At 40.9% G+C, this 22,307-nt stretch overlaps 1 protein-coding gene across 2 annotated transcripts in view; it reads right to left on the bottom strand.

Annotated features, from left to right (window-relative positions):
* Positions 1-21,002, bottom strand: part of CRADD (CASP2 and RIPK1 domain containing adaptor with death domain) — a 218,037-nt gene extending 197,035 nt beyond the window's left edge. The window contains exons 1-4 of one of the 2 annotated variants that reach the window (XM_059936672.1): positions 20,987-21,002; positions 17,643-17,826; positions 16,270-16,515; positions 14,719-15,022 (exon numbers count right to left, since the gene is read on the bottom strand). In XM_059936672.1, coding sequence (XP_059792655.1) covers positions 14,719-15,016 — 298 coding nt within the window. In that variant the 5' untranslated portion in view covers positions 15,017-15,022; positions 16,270-16,515; positions 17,643-17,826; positions 20,987-21,002. Of the gene's footprint in view, positions 1-14,718; positions 15,023-16,269; positions 16,516-17,642; positions 17,827-20,986 lie in introns of those variants that run through there. The other variant, XM_059936671.1, reaches the window with a different exon arrangement.
* Between the last annotated feature and the right edge of the window lie 1,305 nt (positions 21,003-22,307).

The raw sequence follows: 22,307 nt of genomic DNA, 5'->3' as shown, positions 1-22,307 counted from the left end.
TCATCAAGCCATGAGTACAGATGAGCTTTGCCCAAGAAGAATGGTGCCAGTGAGAGGAGAAGAAGGATGTGATAGAACTCAGGAGAAGACAAGCATTTAAGAGGCAAGCAGACTAAGAAGAAGTTGAGAAATAGTAGATGCAGAGGCAGGAGGAAAAACACGACCAAGGAAGGAGGCAACATCAAGAATGAGAGAGTGGCCCCCAACGTCAGATGCTGCCAAGACAGCAAGTAGCAACCTGAAAAATGTTGATCGACTTAACTAAAGGTCACCGATGACCTCTGTGAAAACAGCTGTAAGGGGCAGAAGTCAAATGACTACAGCTGGAGAAGTGAATCACTGTGTTTACATGGGAGGAGGTTCATGAAAACCCATGGAAATAAAAGCTTCCTGCGTCATCTTCTGGGATGGATGATCGGGGAAGAATCAGACGATATGGACATAGTTGCAACAAAAATGGTGGAAGGATGAGGGTGGGAGGCTCTCACTCTGTCCTTCCAACACCTCTGAGAGCTACCTGAATACAGAGGGGAAAGGTAAGAAGTACAGCAAGGGAGAAGACGGCATTTACTGTGGGGTACCAGCTAACATTAAAATTACTACCTACATATACACATACGCTTTAGAAGGTGTATTCATATCTCCTCTCATTTAACCTGAACTACTCTTGGAGAAGAGCAAGAGGCAACTCTATTTTACACACAAAGGAATTATATTCAGAGAAAAAAATAATAATAATCCCCAAGGTCAAAGAGCAAACAAAAGGTAGGAGCAGGACTCCATCCTGAACCTAGACCCACATCTCCAAAAGCTTACCAAGCATTTTCGCTAAAGGAAATGCTATGTGGCCCTGGGCTGGGTCTCAGCTTCCTAATCTTTAAAATGGGAACAATAATATTATAGTATCTACTTCGCACTACTGACAAATGTAAAGCACCTAAAGGAGCTGGCTCACAATAAGTGCCCAATAACTGTGAGTCACTACTAGCTTAAATTCAACGAGCATCCTCTGTACATCAACCATACCTCCTGTGTATCCGGTCTTGGTGAATTTCAGTAAGTGTCCAAACCAGAAACCTGGGCGTCATCCCAGAATCCTCCTTCTCCCTCAGCCCAGAGTCCAATCAGGTAACGAGTCCTTCCATCCAGTGCTTCTCAACCTTATTTTCATTATTGTCTCCCTAAGAAGACTTTTTAGACATTTTTTCCTAGTTGTATCCCTCCCATGGAATTTTACTAACTAACATTCAGTAAACATTAACTGAATGTGTAATATATGCCAGGCTCTGTTCTAAGTACTTTACATGTATCATCTCATTTATCTGGAGCACCTTGAGGGCAGGGATTATACCTTAATTTCTGTATACCTATTTAACTCCTGGCACATAGTATTCAATAAGTGCTGGCTGAAATCATGCAGGAAGCAAAGTTTTGGTTTCTCATACCTGCTCTTTCTCTGACTTATCCAGCCCCTCCTACAATGGTTTATGGTATTACCCTGGTAATAAAGAGTGAGGGGCGTGGGATATGACTATTCTGCCAAAGGTTTTAACAGTTTCTTTGAAATATACTGATTTGTTTAAAAAAAAAAAAAAAAGGTATTAGGAATGCCTTTCCAAGTGCAAGGGGGAAAAAATCTAATCTACAATTCAGAACACTAACATATTTACAAATCTAGTCAATTTGAAGGACATCAATATATCTTAACATGCCACAGGCAAAGGCTTAATCACCTATAGCCCAACAGTTTGGGAAAAACAGTGAAGAAGAAAGATTTAGAAATGTAGTAGTATTTAAAAGCATACAAACAGGAGACTTTGAAAAAATCAGGTTATATAATAATCTAGTGAAACACTTTGAAATAGAATACTCACAGAAAGATAAACAGAAAAATACTTTACAGGGCAGAGTGAAAAATACTACTCGTAGTTCCCTAAGAGTCATTGGAGAAGGTCATTTAAGTCCAGGGCTCCCACACCCACCCTTTGCTAATTGAAATAGCAACGAGCCTTAATAACAATGTGAAAAGACTACTTCAGGTTGATTCAGAAAGTTTCACTCTCTGAAGAAAAGTATATATTTTTACACACACAAATATAATCTGAATTTTTTTCTTTATCTGGCATCACATGGATTTCAGTGTTAGTATCAATAATAACTTTCTCAAAATGACTAGAGTTCAGAGAAGAAAGAGCTTCTAAAACAAAATTTCCTGTGGTAAAAACCCAAATATTGCATTTCACTACTCATTTATTATAAACCATGGTTATCTCTGGGCAATAAGATTATGGGTGATTTCCATTTTCTTGATATCTTCCTAGAGCTTTTTTTTTAAACAACAAATACGTGTTGCTTTTATATTCGGAAGGAAAATCTATTTTCACTTTAAAAAACATTTTTTGTTAAACATTAACAACATCAAATAACATTTGTTATTAATTTACAAGTCACTTTCACACAGGGCAGCTAATTTCCCATTTATGATAAGAAATATACATATTTTAAACCACTATATCTGATAAGTACGGTAAGGCTCCAAAATGACTGACATACCCCCCAGGAAATGTGAGGTCTCTATCTCCTCCCTTTGAATGTGGGCTTTGGGACAGCTTAACTGAAAGAACACAGTGAAAGTCAACACTATGCCAGTATGCGGATCCAGGACTTAATAAACAAGCAGCTTCTACTTCCTGCCCTTTGAAACTCAGCCACCATACTGTGAGGAAACCCCAGCTACCTGTAGAAAGGCCTACGTGGAGAGAAACCGACAAGCAGCACCAATTTACCAGAAATGTGAGCAACCCACCTGGGAAATGGATCCTCCAGCCCCAGGTAAACCATCGCAATTGGCACCGGGTGAAACAGAAATGAGCTGTCCCACCTGAGCCCTGGCCAAACTGCACATTCATGGGTAAAATACAGGACTGTTATTTTAAGCCATTAAGTTTTGGAGTAGCTTGTTACACAACAAAAGATAACCAGAATACCATATTATATCAATACTTAAGTACTTGCCTCTACCTTTCCCCAGTTGCAATTTAAACTCTTTGATGGGAATTCCCTGTCAGTCCAGTGGTTAGGATTTAGCGCTTTCACTGCTGGGGCCCCCGGTTTGATTCCTGGTCAGGGAACTAAGATCCCACAAGCCGTGTGGCCCAGCCAAAAAAAAAAACTAAACAAAAATTAAAATAAATAAACTCTTTGAGGGTACTACTCTGCCTTTACATTCATCTTTATAGTCATTCCTTCATTCATTCAATAAACATGTGAGGATTAACATGTATCTAGCACTATGCTAGATAGACTCTGCAAGTACAGAGATAAAAACAGCCTCTGCCTTAGAGAAGACTACACTCTTTTTGCAGGGAGGAACACAAAAAAATAGACAATGACAATCATAATCTCAAAGCCTTAGCACAACAGCCAGCAATGGTAGATAATAAATGTTGCCTAAGGAATGAATGAATGAATCAGCTTCTAAGAAGTACTTCGGGATTTATGTACTATCATCCTTTTACAGATGAGGTGCACCAATTAGCAATGTATTACTTCTTGCTAAGACAATGTATTCACCCTCTTTGCCCTGCTTTGTGATACTGGGGCTGGACCCTGCAAACATTTCTCCTTTGTCAGGTGGTGCAGTGTTAGTTTTCATCAGTAGAGGGCACTAGAGGGATACTGCAAGGCCATTGCAGAGGAAGGGGCTTTTCATTCTGGCTTGGGATGCTTTATCCCCTCTGAAGTGTACTACTGCCAGTGGTGTTTGGGAAACAAAAGGCGCTCACTATCCAGGGAATTTCTCTACCACTCAAGCAGTCTGCTCTCTGAGAATCAACTCTGCTCTACCCACATTCTCTAACAAGTTTCTCAACCTGGTGGGCTGCTCTTACAGGCCAGCTCCAGCCTGGAACCTCTGGCTAGTTCCCTGGCCACCGGCAGGCTGCATACTCATGTGGCAGTCACTTCACCTCCAGTGAGGTCTGAACCACAGCCTTGGGAGTGGAGAGGGGCCTTGTGCAAGCTCGTAGTGCCTTCAGCCTGTACTCTCTTCCAGCCCTAGAAAAAGTAGCTTCTTCCACTTGCTATTCCTGTATTCCTTGGAGACCTCTTTTACCTCTGTTAGTAGTTAACCATTGTTAACTTTTTACTAGTGTATAATTCTTTATATTAAATTTTCCTTATTCAAATTACTATGTGGTTTTTGTCTCTAGAATGGATCCTGACAGACACATGAAAGAATAAAAAGGGCTCAAACAAATAGGAGAGGCCTGAAAAAAGCACATTTTCCCATGGCACCATCAAATGACTAATTGAGAATAAAAAGGAATTGAAAGGGAAGAGACAAGTTTAAAGACTCAACGAACAAAAACTGCCATGTCAATCTCTTTTAAAATCTTTGTCTAATCACATTTCTTAGAAAACATTTTTTATCCTCTTTGGTATTTCTTTTAATCTCCCATTTGGTAAACTGTATAAAAAACAAACAACAACAACAAAAAAGGCATGAAAATGTTGGCCACAGGTGAGACCCAAGGCAAAAAGGGGTCAGGAAATAAAGAAGCTGTGGCTAGCCCAGGTCAGGTAATCTAAGGCACATGACTCCAATCAGAACCAAGAACGGGAACTGCCTAGTGATCAATAAGACTGGAAGACCAGAGTGTCAGTGTTCAAATCTCAGCTCTGCTACTATTGAGCTCTGCGACTTTGGGCGATTTATCTACTGACAGTAATAGTACCTACTTCAAAGGTCTATGAGGATAAAGTGAGTTTATATATGTAAAGCCCTTAGGCTAGAACTCAATCCAAATTCTCCTTCTAACCTCCTCTCTACTTCAACATTCTCAATCCATTTTTCCCCCCAATATCGTCTGATTTTGAAAAGGTTTCAGAAGCCCTATCTTCTTTCAAAAACTGTTCTCCTTTACTCTTCCTAGCACCTCTGGCCTTCAACCTGGGCCTTGCTATATTAGGATGTAGAACATTCTCCTTCCTTAAAGGGCTACCAGTTCTTTCCAGGCCCACAAGTGTGGAACCTGTTAAATATAAAAAGAATGGGCATGATATAGTACAGCAGACATCTCTTAATCAGCTTTCACCTCTTCCTTTTGGAACTGTCCCTTCCCCACTCTAGGTGACTCTGGTGTCCTAAGGGAAGGGCTCATGACTCAGCCTAGGCCAACCAGACTCTGAACGTCGAGAGAAGACAAAGTGGAGGAACTGAGCTGGAGATGGTCATCAATGCCCAGAAATCCCCAGGGTTGCCTGACTCCTGCCTTTACTGAGCCCTGAAATTTTAGCAACTACTTCAAAGTTGTGAACTACCCAGTGCACGTTAGAGAAATTTCCACTTTTGCTTATGTTAGCAAGAGGTCTACTGGTTGAACCAAAGAGCCCACATACATGTTTGACTGACTTGCATCTCTTAGTTCCCTCATCTGTAAAGTCTCTGAGGTACCTTCCGGCTCTAACCTTCCCCAGTTCTAACAACAGGGCAAGTCCCAACAGATGTGCTCTGCTTGCTCTGTAATTCTCCATAACAACTGCACCACTACCACTCAGCCCCCATATACCTTATGGACAAATGGTGGGACTGAGAGATGCTTTAAAAGTCTTATATTTAGGTTATAAAACCATAAGCTCTCGTTTGCCACTTACTACATCTCAGCAGTTTTATTTTGGTAACAGTGTCGCCACCCTCTCTGCTGTGGTGCTGAGCATAAATAGAACATGAACATTTCCAGGAATTGTCAACTTGGCGCTTCTCACAAGGAGTTAAGATTTCTTTTATAACGCTAACAAAACTAAAGCCTAAGACTAAAACCTGCCCCAAACTTCCTCTAGAAGTTACATTTCCTTCTCAATTAAAATTTACTGTTTGGAAAAGTACAATGTACTCTTTTTTCCCTCTGGGGGAAAAGTCCTCCAAAGAATCATATTCATATACTCCTTACTGCTCAAACTGAGGAACAAGTATAAACACAGCTGCCTATTAAAATTAAGTAAAGGCAAACATTCCTGCAGCTAGCTACAACAGCAGCCTACAAGTCTGAACTATACCAAAAAAAGAGAACACCACCTTGCTAAATGTACAGTTAAACTCTGAGGCCACGCCACCAGAAAAGCTGGTTATTGGAACTGACGACTTTCCATAGCGTGATTTAGGAGCTGGAAAAGTGGGACCTGATTCCAGGACCAGGAGAGCCAACACACCGTCTCCTGATCACAGCCAAGAAGACTGAGTCTTTTTTTACTCTCAAGGTAGCAAGTGGGATGGAAGCAACCCAAGGGCCCTGTCCCTTGACACCATATGGCCTCACATTAGACCCTACTCCTTCCCACCCCCCCCCAAAAAAAGGATAAAATGAGAGCTGGGGGAGAGAGAGAGAGACCAACCAGGAATTAGTCTTTGGACAGTAGGTGGGAAAGAGAAAGACATAAAAGACCCTATGGCTGCATGTCTGGGAGAGCCTGGAGTAGGGGGGGAGGAAAAAGTGGGGGCTGGTAAATAACAGGCTCTGAAGCAGCCACAGGTTATCAGAATTAGGGAGGAGAGAAAAGCAAATTTTGAGAAAGTGTCTTTACAGGACATGAATCAGCAGGCTTTGAAGTCAAAGTGCCTAGATTGCAAATTTGGCTTAACTACATTGTATGACCTTGAGCAAGTGACTTAACATCTCTGTGCAATGAGGGTAATAATACCTTCTACCTCATTAAGTTACTGTCAGGATTGAATTAATAAATGCAAAGGACCTGGAACAGTGCCTGGCACATGGTAAATTAAGCTGCTGACAAATACTATGATTATTATTTCACTGGTATTATTTGAGGTTCTTGGTGAGACACAGAAAATATTAAAATTCATTTTTAACTGTAAACAGAAACTGGGGGCAGATTGTCTGACCAACCCACAGATGGACAGACTAAGCCAGTCCCAGTCTTCCCGACTGGCCATTGGTGTCTCTCCTCCTCTCATCCATCCTCAAGCCATCTTCAGCTCCCTCTGTAGCTGAGAGCAGCACCCAACTCACTCTCCTCCAGCAGGTTCTGTCTCCATTTGGACACAGCTTGATCTACAGGGCACAAAGTATTGTGGATGGTCTGTAATTACCAAACAACATGAATAGACAATGAATGGAATTCCCCCAAATCCAAATTCACCAGATAGTTCAAAACCCTCTCTTCAGTTTTGTTCTATAAACACGTAGCCTATGAATCCCCATGGAGCGCTAACGGAGTTCAATGTTGGTAGTACAGTCACACCTGCATGGGGTCTGAGATGCTAGAACATTCTTAAGCAACAATGTTCAGGGAATTCAAAGAATTAAAAACAATGGTGAGCGCACATTTAAAACAAAGCTATCTATCCTTCTACATCTCCATTCCTAGCCCCCTCCCACCTTCCCCCACCTGAAAACAAGAGCAACTCTTCAAGCAAGCACACAGCTTTGGGAGGCCCATACTCAGGGAGCAATAAGTGAGAAAGGAGCTATGTGCCCAATCTGCTGGTCGGATCTCAAGGTTCTCAATCCTGGCTGCATTTCAAAATTAACCTAGGAAGGTGTCTGTGCCTGTGTATGCGTGTTTGTGTCTTTAATACCACTGCCCAGACCCCACCTCCACAGATTTTGGCATGAACTGGTCTGGGGTGAAGCCTGAGGATCATTAGGCTTTTTTTAAAAGCCAGAGTTAAACAATACTGAGCTAAAGCAACCCTGAGGGTCAGTAGGGTGACTGATGTAGCCAAGCGACCCATACATCCACAGGAGGGAGAAAAAAACATCACAGTGAGAATTTCTAAAAGGAAAGAACATTAAATCCATTTTTTAGAGTGATATGGAGGCATCCCTGCTGAGGAGAGACCTGTCACACGGTTTGCTATTCCTAGAAAGAGCTGCCGTTTGCTGCCAACAGATGCATTATTTCAAGTCCCATAAATACTTGATAAAAGTCTTCCGCCCTTTCTGTATGTCAGCCTTGCAGAAGGGGGTGGGGGGGGGGTGAGGGGTGGAGTCTTCTGACAAAATGCAGCACTGAACCATCAAAATTTCCTTTTAAATGATTAAAATTGGCACTGATAAAATATATTAGTAAAATCTCATCCCAGTATACCTCTAAAAGCCCTTGAAAGTTTCCTCTTAAAATGAAGAAAAAAGCATTAGTACAATTTTATTAAAGGCTAATTTCAATGATTAACACTACAGCATAATACAATTCCAGTTCAAACCCAGCAGGGAGCCAAGACTGCAGAGCAAAAGTCTTAAATCCAGAGTCGGGAGGCCTGGGTTCCAGTCCTGGCAATAAATTACATTAACTAGCTGTGCGATCACGGGCAAGTTGTCTTAATCTCTCTAGCACGCCGTTTTCTCAGAGAAAAATTAGATGATCTGCGACCATCACCCTCCCAGTCTTAAAGTCTGGAATACTGGGATGTGTCTCCATTTTGCTGACTTGTTACGTTAGCAAGCGAATGCGTTTACAATTTAGACAACTTATAATTAAGTCATTCTGGCAATTCTGCTAATCAATTTAACCAGTTCCCAGCCACTGTGCGTCCACTGAATAAGCAAAACAGTAAAGTACCTTGAATATGGTGTTATCTTCCATTTGAACTAGAGCCAGAGCCTTCCTGCCCCAACTACGCCAGCCACACGATGCTTCCTGCCCCAAACTCCTGTCGCTCTTTTCAAATGAGAAAATACATGAAACGCATCTTCACACTTTTTGTCATATTGTCATACCATTATTATTTTCTTAGTATTTTTCTTTATGTTGACTCACTTTTACTTAAATACAATGTATTTTAAAGTAAACAGAAAACAGTTTTACTTGCCATAATGTCAGGAAACCATTAAATTGATACAAGGGGAAAAAAACAAGCAAAACAACTAAATTGTAACTAAATACTGTTGTCTACAGAAGGCTTTAAGCATCAGGAGCTTTTGCTGTCTGTTAGGAAGAAAAATTGGCAAGTGTCAAGAGATGTTACAGAAATACTTGTACCAAATGGAGGTTTTTCACTTGGATGTTATCAGGATTGAAACAGAAAGAAAAAGGAAATAGCTCTTTCACCTTGTGATCTAATCCCATGTCCACATATCATCTAAAATCATTTTAAGAGCCACCCAAGATCATGGCTGTGCACACATCTCACATTCTGGGAAACAAAAGGACAAACAGTCGAGACTGGGCCTTCGCGACCGGCAATATGACGTAGCATCTCTCTGGGAGAAAGGTTGTTCTCCCAGAAGGGCCTGGGCTCTAGCCACCCTGTCACTGGGGCTCCACTTGAGTTCCTTTGCACTTGTGGTCCCCTCTATCTGAAAGCTCTTCCTCCAGGTATCCACTCTGTTGAAGAATTCAGGTCTCTGCTCAACGTCCTCTCATCAGAGAAGCTTTCTCTGACCACCCCACATACTATGGAAAGTCCTTCCTCAACACCACGCACGCACTGTTCTTCTTCAAAGCACTCTCACCACCTGATGTATTATTTATTCACTTGCTTGTTGTCGGTCCCCATCAGACTACACAATACAGTGAGCTCCAGAAGAGCAGGCGCTTTGTTTACTACAATATACCCAGCACCCAGTGTCTGGCACATGGTCAAGACTAATATCTGTTGAATAAATGAACGAATCTTCTTCTCAGCTGATCTGGTGATATTCATGTATCTTTATCACCTAGTGCCTGGCATCTAGTTGGTCCTCAAGAAGTATATGATAATCATATTGGGGACACATAGAAACCTGGGCTCTCTGTAGAATCTGCCCTTAGCTCAAGGAGGGTTCTTGCTCTGAATGCTGACCCACCATCCCCTCTCTAGGACACAGGATGCCACAGAGTGAACACTACTCAGCCACAGTGGAAATGCCTGGACAGACCACAAGCCTGATGAACTAAGATCAACACTGAAACTACCATACCCAGAGTAGGTATGAATTCATGGTATGATTTAAAAATCCCAGGCTAGAAATCTCTCTAATAAACCTATTACAATACCTAAAGTAAAAACTCCATTGCTTTTTTATTGCTCAGTAACTTTATTGCTCAGTAACTTCAGATGTATCCAAGTAGACATCTGACAACCAGAGTGTGTCTCGAAACAGTGGCTGACGTAGCTCTACGTGGTCACACAAGGCCAGCTCCAAAAGGGACAGGCTGAGCCCTGGACCCTCTGGGCAGAGGGGAAACAGGCCAGCCCTGCATCCTGCTCCAGTGAGGGCAGCCAGAGTCCAGGGCACAGAGTCCATGGCGAGGACCAGCTCAAGCTCAGGCAAGGTTACAACAAATGTCAGCCCCAGGACAGCTACTCCAGCAGGCCAGAGAGTTGAGGCATCTGATGCTAAAACAGGAGTCACTGAGCTGCATTATAAGATATTTATCTTTCATCCTTGCTAGTGGCTAAGAGAATATAAAGCAGAAATTTAGCCTAGGAAGAAAGAAAAAACAAAAACTCCCAAGCCTAAAAAAGACTGGGGTTAAAGGAAGGGTTGCCAGGCTGACTGTTAAGTGGGAATCATGGCAGAGACCCAATCCCACAGCCAGGGCCAACATGGTAGAACAGGGAGTCCTTGGGCCCAGAAGTCACTCCCACCATGACCTAAGGCTAAGTCCTACCAGCTGGTGAGACCGGGGCTGCTGACAAACCTCCTTTCCAGATCCAGATTAGCTCAGGCACCAGAGCAAGCTTGTCAGCCTAGACAGGGCCCATGAGTAGCGGGAAGCCAGGCAGGAAGACACATGCTGCCTTCACCCAGATTCAGCACTATCCTCATCTCCTAAGCGACCTGCCAGGAGCCCAGGGAGGATTTCCAGCTAATCTAGTGTCTACTACGTGACCTTGGCCAGTAGGGGACATACTGTGAAGTGTGCCTTCCATGGTGCCAAGTGGGATTAAGTCATTTTATTGCCAGAGTTCCTCTTTTAAAATATAGGAGTCTTGGGCTTCCCTGGTGGTGCAGTGGTTAAGAATCCGCCTGCCAGTGCAGGGGACATGGGTTTGAGCCCTGGTCCCGGAAGATCCCACATGCTGCGGAGCAACAAAGCCCGTGTGCCACAACTACTGAGCCTGCGCTCTACAGCCCACAAGCCACAACTACTGAAGCCCACAGACCTAGAGCCTGTGTTTCGCAACAAGAGAAGCCACCGCGATGAGAACCCTGTGCACCGCAACGAAGAGTAGCCCCCGCTCGCTGCAAGTAGAGAAAGCCCACGCGCAGCAACAGACCCAACACAGCCAAAAATAAATAAATAAAATAAATTTATAAAAAAAGATAAAAAAATAATAAAATATAAGAGTCTTTATAAGGTGAGAAAAACACGAAATCAATTATCCATTAACAGCTTGGTCTTTTTTTTTTTTTTTTTTTTTTTTAGTAGGGATAGGGATACCAGTCATCTAGGCATATTGAGAGAATCAAAGGTTAAACTTTTTTTTTTTTTTTTTAATGTTTTGGGATTTCCTGGGGGCATGGTTTAGAAGAATAGAGAGAATCAAGATACAACTTGATTCTTCTCTAAAAAATGACACCCAGGGACTTCCCTGGCAGTCCAGTGGTTAAGACTCAGGGCTTCCACTGCAGGGGGCATGGGTTCTATCCCTGGTGGGGAAACTAAGATCCCACATACCACGCGGCACAGCCAAGAATAAAATAAAATAAAATGGCTAGGTGTCTATTAAAAAAATAAAGTAAAAATTAAAAATAAATAAAATAAAATAAAAAATGACACCCAGAATATAAATTAAAAGCAACTAACCGGGATCAATCACCAAATAAGGCCTCTGAAGTAGCTCAAAGTTTACAAGTGAAACACAAAAATTAACCAAACAAACAAAAGGAAAACCAAGAATCTCTGAAAAGACCAAAACAAGAAAACTTTTTATAATATAACATCAGTTCATTCAGATCAATCAGGATAGACCTCTCGGCCAAAGAGAAAGCCATTCCTCCCCATTCGTTTTCAAAGCCTCCCAAGAGAAGACCACCAAACCTGCACAAATTAATTAATAACTGCAACTGAAATGAGTAAAAAGTCAGAAGAGGTTATTGTATACACACACATATATAAGCACCACATTTTCCTACATTCTAATTCTTCAAAGTTCAAACATGCCTTTACAAAAATTTAAATGGACTATTTAAAACCTTGTTAAAATTACTCCATTACGACACTGGAGAAGCACTGGGGTCCTGGAAAATAGGCCCCTGGGTCCATTCGCATTTTTTACATTAAAACTGAAGGCATTTCAAGTCTAATATACTCTTTCCAGGATTTAAAAAAAAAAAAATAGGTTTCCAATTAATTAAGTCCTAATTTAATTTTATAATTAAAATACAGCCATCAAGTTAATTTAACACTTAAAGTTTAAGGTCTCAAATAAAGAAAGCTGTTAACTAACAACTCCTTTAAAATATACCATTTCCTCCATGCCTTACGTATATAGATATTGCTGAAACTTATGGTGTAGTGAATTTTCCATAACATATGTGGATTTTAAAAGTGAGTTTTATGAGATGGAAAATTACAAAGTGAAGAAGGAAATGATAAACTCCAAATTCAGGGTTTATTGGTGAGTGGAGGTTGGGGATGAGCTGGGATTGAGAGGAGAACCCAGGGGTCCTCAAAGGCCATGTGATTTTTTTTTAACTGAGTGATGGGGAGACAGGTGCTCACTGTACCATTGTTCTTCACACCTTACTTATATTTTGTAATCTTACTTAAAATATTCAATAATTAACAAAAGCTATTTTAAAAATGAGTTTGTGCAATTGCCACTGTGGAAAGTATACAGAACGCTATGTAAACAAACTCTCTCTTCAGGATATTTTTTTCAGTAGCAGTGTTACTCAACAAGAAGTAAAACAATTAAGAGGACTTCATTTGTGCAGTAGCCAACCTATGGTTCCATTTGACCACTTCCACAGAATTAACGTATTAACATTATTTTTCCAAACTTCAACACAGATACACTCAATTTTTTCCCGCTCCACGATGTTTCATACCGCTCACTTAAAAATATATATGTATATTTTTTTCTTCTTCAACATCGTTGTAACTTTCACCATTTGGTAAAAATAATTTTAATTTTTCTTGTTCTTTGAATGAATCAGAAGAAATGAAAATGGGGTCACACCTCTTTGAACAACATACAATGGTACTATTTACAACACCTACAATGATTGTAAAATTAAATTAAGTATTTCAGTAGTAACAGGCTTTCAGTTTGCCTGTTTTGTTGTTTCCAACTATGTGTTGCCCAGAGGAACCTCTACGTCAAATACCATGAAAAGATATTGGACACCCTAATATTTCTTTTAACATCTCCCCACTTCTATGTTATATATTCTGCTTTCAGTCAAGTGGTACAAACATTTTACCTTCTTCAGTTTGGCTTTGTTCACACACCTGGAGTATTTTATTTTGTAGGAATAATCCAACCTGAAAATTCCTGTGGTCCTCAAAGGCCAGCTTTTTTCAGTATTTCAAAAAGCCTGAAACATACATTTACCTGTAATTTGGCCATGCAAGGAAATGAAAATATTTTTGCTTTTTCCACTGGGATTTTACCAGGCCTTCCTAAGTCAACCAGTTATCTCATGTTGATCAAATATTCAGACATATGTCATTAATAAAAATATTAGAAGAATTAGTCATGATTACTTAATACATGTGGTCTGGAAAATCATTCAAAATATGAGGTCCATGGGGCAAAAATAATAAAAGTAGTCTCTTTATTACTGGCATTTGTTTTTTTACTAGTTATATTGGTATTTGAAAAACAGCAACAACAAATTCTGGGGACCCCTGAGTTGGGGTAGTTCTAACTATCACTGCTATAAAAAAAATGAGAATGTCGATTTCCTAACTCTTAAAAATTTACAAGTCAACTTTCTTTTTTCCTTCTTTTTTTTTTGCCAGTTCAGTTCCCTGCTCCTCAATCTCTGTAAAAAGTAGACGTCATGGGAGGTGTTGAGAGGGAACAAGTGTTTCATATCACATCTTCTGCCTGCTACAAGCCAGGCTGATAGCACTAGGACTGTTTCTCTTTTCCATAGCTTCCAACGTTCCTTAAAATCAAAATGAGACACCCCCCAAAAAAAAAAAAACTACTGTCCTTATAAAATTAAATACTCCAGGTGCCTGAACAAAGCCAAACTAAAAAGGATGACTTTAAATCAACAGTCTTTAAAAACAAACTAAGCCAGCCTTCCAAATAATCCCCTTTGGCCATGCAGGACAGCCCAGGGAACAGGTGCAAGGCGTGCCTTCCTAGAGGCTGTCCCCTTCTTCATGAGTCTGACCTTTTCCAGCCGGCCGCGCTGGCACCCCACGAATCAGTTATCAGGAAGCCTAAAGCCTGCTTTCCCATCTGCACTTTCCAAATGGCTCCCAATGCCAAGGGCTGAGATATGACCTGGCTCTCAGATGAGAACATGCCTCCCAAGTGACTTGCCAACTTTCCCTGGAAGCATTTCTAAATGTATCCTCTGAGCTCCCTCCTCACCCTCTCAATCATGGTCCATTCCTCCCTCATTCCCTGCACTTCCTAACTCCACCTCCTCATCCAGTCCCTCCAGCACCACGTGCCTTCAAACCAAACTCCTTTCCTACTTTCAGGACCCGCCAACCCCCACCCAGCCTAAAACCCCAACTTCAAATCCAAAGGGCACAGTTCCAACAATCTTGGAGGTGGTCTGGAGTGATCTGTTTGAGGCCTACCTGCAGGCAGCTCAACCATGGCTTCTTCTCTTGCCTTCTCCAGTTTCTCCCTTACCCAGGGGAATTCCTGCAGGGAATCTAGGAAGGCATCGAATGCTTTAGGACCCCTGGTAGGTAGGATATCCAGCAGCAGCATTGTTTTCCGGAGGCCTGTGGCTTGAGCTTTAATTTCTTGAACATGGCTTTCCGTCAAGACCCCTTCCTGGTAAAGATACTGGAGGACCAGTCCCTCCACCAGTACCTCTGCACCCAGCTCGAGGCGAAGGGAGCGAAGCACTTGCTTGTCTCTAGCCTCCATCTCCCCCTGGAAAGAGACAAAATGGTAGCTCAGATCACAGGAAGCCTGATGAGCCCCTAAAGATAGTGTCTTACAGTGCAAGCTCCTTAAGGTCACGGACATCTTTGAACCCTAGCAGAACGCCAGGCCATGGTGTTTAATACACGGCTGTTAAGCCAAGCTGAATTAATTTCGAATGCTTCAGAACATGATGAACAGCACTGAACATGAATCACCTTCTCTGCTTTTACTTTCCACACAATGGGGTCCTAGCTCCATTCCTTGTTCCATAAAGAGATTTGGGGAAAAGTGGATTAGAGAACGTGCTTAAAAAGCAACTTTTATCTGAGGATTACAGAGGAGCACTTCATTCTAACATACTTGAGAAGAAATAGTGCTTTTACTTTAACATTGCGTTCATCAGAGATACCCCACCACCGCAGAAACCGCCAATATGCATACAAGTGCCCTTAAGACCGCGGGCATCTGCAGAACCTGATCATCAATGGAAGTGGGGCAATAAACCGGCAGGTACCAGTAAGTTTAACGATCTTTTTCCCTAAGAGAAAACGCCTATACACCATTGCCTTCAAGGAAAACATTAGGCGTTCATGCCCAGTCTACAGTAAATCTTATATATAGTCACAGACTCCAGCCCTTCTCTGGAAGATTTCGAATCTCCATCGCAACACTGTCATGGCCACACATGCATGGGACATTTAATGTTGTACTTTTTTTTTTCCTTTAAAAGATTTTTTTTAAATGTCCACACGCCATTGAAGCCTTGTTTCCAAGACCACTGCACCAGTGAGCAGAGGGACGGCTACGAGGGGACGTAAGTGGCGGGGAGGGGAGACGGGGGGCGGCAAATGGGGCTTTATGACACCCACAGAAAGTAGAGCTACAGCGGGCGACCCCGAGAGGCGGCAGGTGAGCAGGGAGATGTGCCCTTTGGGCTGTCCCCGCCCATGTGGAACTTTTTATTTCCCGCCTCGCCAGCTGAAGCCCTGTGGCATTACGAACGGAAAGAACTATGAAAGATTTTCGGGGCCACCTGACCCGCTATAAAGGGGGTGCTGGGAATGACGTACAGAGCAGACCGAGGGGAGAGCAGGGCCCCGAGCACCTCCACCGCCACCCCAACCCGAGCGGCGCGGGAACGCCGCGAGCAAGTTAGCGGGCGGGGGAGCCACGCAGGGCCCAGGCCGCAGACGCCACGGCGCGGGGCCTTCGAGAAAAGATGCATACGGGGGTTCTGGTATCCTGTTACTTACGTCTGCAAACACGTATCTTAAGGAAAAAAAAAAAAAAAAAAAAAACTGCAACCGGAATCCAAAGTATCAGGGAACCTGCACCGTAAGCACCATTTTTGTTGAAGGCAAAAGCCCTGAACAGGAAGTATTGTCACCATCTTTGTTAAGGGCAAACACAGGAAGTGCTGTGGCCATCTTTATTGGTGGCCCAGATATCAGGATGAAGCCTTTTCCGCCATGTTTGCTGTGGGCAGAGAGTATAACCACCTGGAGATGGAAAATAGCATCATTTAGGGAGTTATTTAAGGAAAGGAGTAATTGGATAATTGCATTTTAACACATGAACTCCACCAGGGACTTGCACCCAATTGACATAATAGTCGGGTCTCAAAAGTCACCTTATCAGGGAAGCCTTCCATGACCACTTGTATTTAAAACTGCAGTGCCCACCACCACGCTATTTAAACTCGCAACATTCACCTCCTGCGCTCCCCATCCCCTTTTCCAGCTTTATTTTTACCTGAAGGACATATCACTTACTAAAACGTTTACCTAATTATTTGTTTATCATCTGTTTTCCCCCCACTAAAATGCAAGGTCATTCCTTTATATCACAGGGGTCCTTCCCAAAAAAAGTGTACAAATCAATCAGTCAGGATTCAGCTACAGCAATCAACCAGCTATTCTGCACAGATAGGGATTTGTCATGAGGAATTAGGGACATTAGCAGTAAGGGTGTCTGGGGCATGTAGTTTGGAGTTGGAAGGCAAGACAAATGCCTGCTCCAAATATATATAGAGAAAAGAATGTCAAATTGAGGGTCCTTACTCAGATTCCTTTATGAAATGAGGCAATCAATAAATACATTCATTAACTCACTTTTAAGTCAACTGGGTGACATACACAGAAAGTTGTACACCTGCTAAAAGTGGTTGACAGTAACAGAAGAAAACCTCAAAAATCATTATTTCTATAGAGGTTTTTCACAACCAACACTTCTAGTGGAAGATGAAAATATCATTGTAAGCAAATCAATGGAAAGCACTTCTAAACCTCCCTCCTCAAAACATTCTAACTTTTGTAACAAGTTTAAAGGGTTACTATACCAATATAGCATTTTACTATGCCAGTGACAATATTTTTACATTGGGTGGCAAGTATTATTATTATTATCATTAGCATTTTACACATTCCACAAGTGAGGACCGTGGAATCAAAGTGGTCAAGTGTCTTAGCCAAAATCTCACAGCTAATATATAGCAAAACCTGAATTATAACCAGGTCCCTCTGATTTCATGCTCTCTCCAATACACGGTACACGACACACCCCTGTATGGTGAAGTGTCTACTATTCTAATGACAGCCAAAATATTAGTAAATCATTCTGGTACCACCTCCTACTCTTGATACTCTTGAGTTCCAGGTACTCTCTTCACTCTCACCGTCTTCTTTCACTCTGGAATTGCTGTCCTTTCCTGGGCAAGATTCTCCTTCTGTTGGTGGACAGGTGTTAGCAATATTCTGTCTTCATCCGGATAAAGTACAGACCTCTTGCGATAATGTCAATAGCTGAGGTTACTGACTTTGGGGGAAGAAAAAAAAAGGATTTTTTCTGACTGTAAACTTTGATAACTTTCAAACAAATAGCAAAGTTGAAACAAATAACACCAAAAACACCCATATAAAACTACCTATTTTAAAAATGCTTCTTAATGACTCGTTGTATTTGGAAAGGCTTGAGATGTCCTAGGAAAGAGAAGGAGACATTGCTGATGATGTCCAGGAGGAGGTGGTAAGCCAACAGTGGGTTCCATGAGAGCTCACAGAAGAGAAGAGAGTGAGAGAGGCATGAGAAGAGTCAGTGCAGGAGCTGAGGCTCATGGAGTTCTTATGGTGAAGAACCTGAGAGGCTGGCTATTAAGGGTCTCACCTAAAACCATAAGGTGAAGCCCTTGACCATCAAATTCCCCTTTCGGAAAATTGAGGTAAGCATCCATGCTGCCTCCTAAGTGACTAGGCTGGCTCTCTGATTGGCTAGCCAGCTGCTATCAATCAGCCTGTTGGAGGAACACCACCCCACCCTAGCATATAATGATAGTCTGAGTAGCACGCCAAAGGCTCAGCTTCACTTTTATAAATATCCAAGGCCAGCAGGTCCTGAAGGAATCAAACACAGATGAGAATCACTAACACAGGTGGTTGCTCCTCCACTCCATCTGGTCCCTCTCCATAGGCTGGAATTATGCCCCCACCGAGGATTAAGCACCTGTTATTCAGTGGTAACAAATCTATTTTCAGGAAGGACAGATATTTTCCTTTTTCTCTGTCCCCTACGTGCTCTCTTGTGTCAAGATATACCCATTGTGAGTTTGCCAAAGAGTCAAAAAGAACAAGTGTTGTATTTTCTTTCATTTGGGTCTTTGGTTTGGCAACCTCCAAAACAAAAATCAAAGGAGTTGGACATTTTTGGTTCTTCTTGTTTCATAGATGTGGAAATTAAGCCATGGAGAAAAACAGATTCTTTTCAAGCACGTGTGAAACAGTTACAGAAAAAGGTCATGAATTAATTCACAAAGAAACTTCAATAAATTCAAAAAATCAATAGCCTACAAACTACGTACTCTATCATTTTACAATAAAATTGGAAATTTTAACAAAAGAATAGCTTCCATAAATCCCATATGTTTGGAGACTAAATAAAATACCCTTAAACTCTTGAGTTTAAAAAAAAGTCACACATTTCTAATGGTATAGCCATATGGAAAACAGTATGGAGAGCCCTCAAAAATTAAAAATAGGACTATCATGTGATCCAGCAATTCCACTTCTGGTTATAGATACAAAGGAAATGAAATCAGTGTCTCAAAGAGATGTCTGCACTCCCATGTTCATTGCAGCATTACACACAATAGCCAAGATATGGAATCAACCTAAGTATTCATGACAGATGAATGGAAAAAGAAAATGTGATACATATTAACATAGAAAGAGAGATAGATATAAATATCATTCAGCATGAAGAAATGTAATATAAATTTATATATATAATACATAATATATATATTGTATATATATAATTCAGCCTTAAAAAAGATGGAAATCACATCTATTAGAATGGCCAAAATCCAGAACTCTCACAACACCAAATGCTGGTGAGGATGTTGAGCAACAGAAACTCTCATTCATTGCTGGTGGGAATGCAAAGTGGTACAGACATTTTGGAAAACAGATTGGCAGTTCATTACAAAACTAAATACACTGTCATCATATGATCCAGCAATTAATGCTCCTTGGTATTTACCCAAAGGAGCCGAAAGCTTATGTCTATACAAAAACATGCACACGGATGTTTATAGCAGCTTATTCATAATTGCCAAGTCTTAGAAACAACCAAGTGGTACATCCAGACACTGGAATATTTTTCAGCCCTAAAAAGAAATGAGCTATCAAGTATGAAAAGACATGGAGGAACCTTAAATGCATATTACTAAGTGAAAGAAGCCCATAGAAAAAGCCATATACTGTATAATCCCAATATATGACATTCTAGAAAAGACAAAATTGTGGAGACAACAAAAAGATTGGTATTCACCAGGGGGTTGGGAAGGGGGCACAGGAGATTTTTAGGGCAGTGGAAATACTCTGTATGATACCATAATGATGGATGCATGTCATTATACCTTTGTCCAAACCCATAGAACATACAACGCCAAGAGTGAAACCCAAGGTAAAATTGTGGACTTTGGGTGATTATGATGTGTCAATGTAGGTTCATCAGTTGTAGAAATGGACCACTATGGTGGGGGATGTCCATAATGAGGGAGGCTGTGCATGTGTGGGGCAGAGGGTATATGGGAAATCTCTACATCTTCTTTTCAATTTTGCTGTGAATCTTAAACTGCTCTAAAAAAATAAAAGCTTAACTAAAAGAAAAGTAAAAAAAAAAGGAACTCCTGTCATATACTACAACCTGGGTGAACATGGAGGACATTATGCTAAGTGAAATAAGCCAGACACAGAAAGACAAATACTGCACGATCTCACTTACATGTGAAAACTAAAAACGTCAGTCATAGAAGCAGAGAGTGTAATGGTAGTTGCCAGGGCCTGGGAGGTGGGGGAAATGAGATGTTGGACAAAGGATATGAAGTTTGAGCTATGCAGGATGAATAAATTCTGGAAATCTAATGTACAGCCTGGTGATTATTGTTAATAATACTATATTGTGTACTTGCAATTTGCTAAGAGAGTAGATCTTAAAGGTTCTCACACACACACACACACACACACACACACACAAAAGATAACTAAGATAACTATGTGAGGTGATGGGTACGTTGATAAGCTTGATTGTGGTAATCATTTCACAATGCATACATATGTCAAAACATCACATTGTAAATGTAAATATAATTTTTACTTGTCAATTATACCTCAATAAAGCTAGAGACAAAAAGTCACACACTTCTAACCAACAGAGTATAGAAAGAAAGAAAAAAGACTTTATAGCAGAAGAATCTGGCAGACACCCCCTGAACCAAGTAATCAAGGTTAACATCAAAAATAAGTCCTGTTTAAAAAGACAAAAGCTCTAATTTGAAAAGATACATGCACCCCAATGTTCACAGCAGCTATGGGCTATTTACAATAGCCTAGACATGGAAACAACCTAAGTGTACATCAACAGATGAATGGATAAAGAATATATGGTACATATATACAATGGAATATTACTCACCCATAAAAAAGAATGAAATATTGCCATTTGCAGCAACGTGGATGGACCTAGAGATTATCATACGAAGTGAAGTAAGTCAGACAGAGAAAGACAAATATCATATAATATCACTCATACATGGAAACTAATTTTTAAAAAATGATATAAATGAACCTATTTACAAAACACAAACAGGCTCACAGATTTCAAAAACAAACTTATGGTTACCAAAGGGGAAAGGGGAGGGAGGGATAAATTAGGAATATGGGGTTAACAGATACACACTACTATATATAAAATAGATAAACAACAAGTTCCTACTGTACAGCACAGGGAACTATATTCAATATCTTGTAATAACCTATAATGGAAAAGGATTTGAAAAAGAATATATATATATACATATATATAAATATATATACAATATATATAACTGAATCACTTTGCCATACACCTGAAACTAACACAATATTGTAAATCAACTATAGTCCAGTAGAAAAAAGAAGTTCTGTTGATATCATGTGCCCCAATACGATGTGACAAGAAGGGCACATCACCTCTGTGGTATTCTTCCCCAAAATCCATAATATTAGTCTTTTCATGAGAATCAATCAGACAAACCCAAATTGAGAGACCCTCCACAAAATATCTGAAAATTACTATTCAGAAGTGTCAAGGTCATGAAAGACCAGGAAGGACTGGGAAACTGTCCCGGATTGGAGGAGACGAAGGAGATATGACAACTAAAGGAAGAGAAGGAGCGAGGGAGGGAAGAGAAGAAGAAAGAAGTAGAAAAGGAAGATGGCAAAGGACTTTCCCATCATCAGGAAGATATGAAGACCTCTGGGCTAAATTCTTATTCCCATTTCATCTTCGTTATTTCCTTGATGTGCAACTGGAATCCCATGTAGCCCCCTGCCCTGTACTCCTCCCCCAAGAAAAGAAAAAAACAGAATTTGCCAAAGGAAATATAGGCATCTGTCCCTGTAACTAGAAATCCTGAAACTACACTTGGAATATGCAGCCATGCTATCCCCTCTTTCTGTACAACCGTTAATATAGGTATTATGCTATAGATAATATTACCTGAATCATGTGCACTAATTAATTATTCTTTTACTAAGTTATGAATTCTAATGATTCCTTCAGTTCTCTCATATCTCATTTCGATCTTAGGTGAACTATTGCTTACTGTAAAAATCCTGGGGTGGTTCACAGAAGCCTAAACTGCAAACCTTTTAACAGGGCCAAATACATTGTTATTCAAATTATTGTATGCTAATTTAATACCCCAACAATATTTCTATATGTTTGAAGTTTTATGCTATGAAACTTTAGTGAT

The sequence above is a fragment of the Balaenoptera ricei genome, chromosome 10 (assembly GCF_028023285.1).
Source record: "Balaenoptera ricei isolate mBalRic1 chromosome 10, mBalRic1.hap2, whole genome shotgun sequence".
Lineage (NCBI taxonomy): Eukaryota > Metazoa > Chordata > Mammalia > Artiodactyla > Balaenopteridae > Balaenoptera > Balaenoptera ricei.
This window is presented reverse-complemented; position numbering and strand designations above follow the sequence as displayed.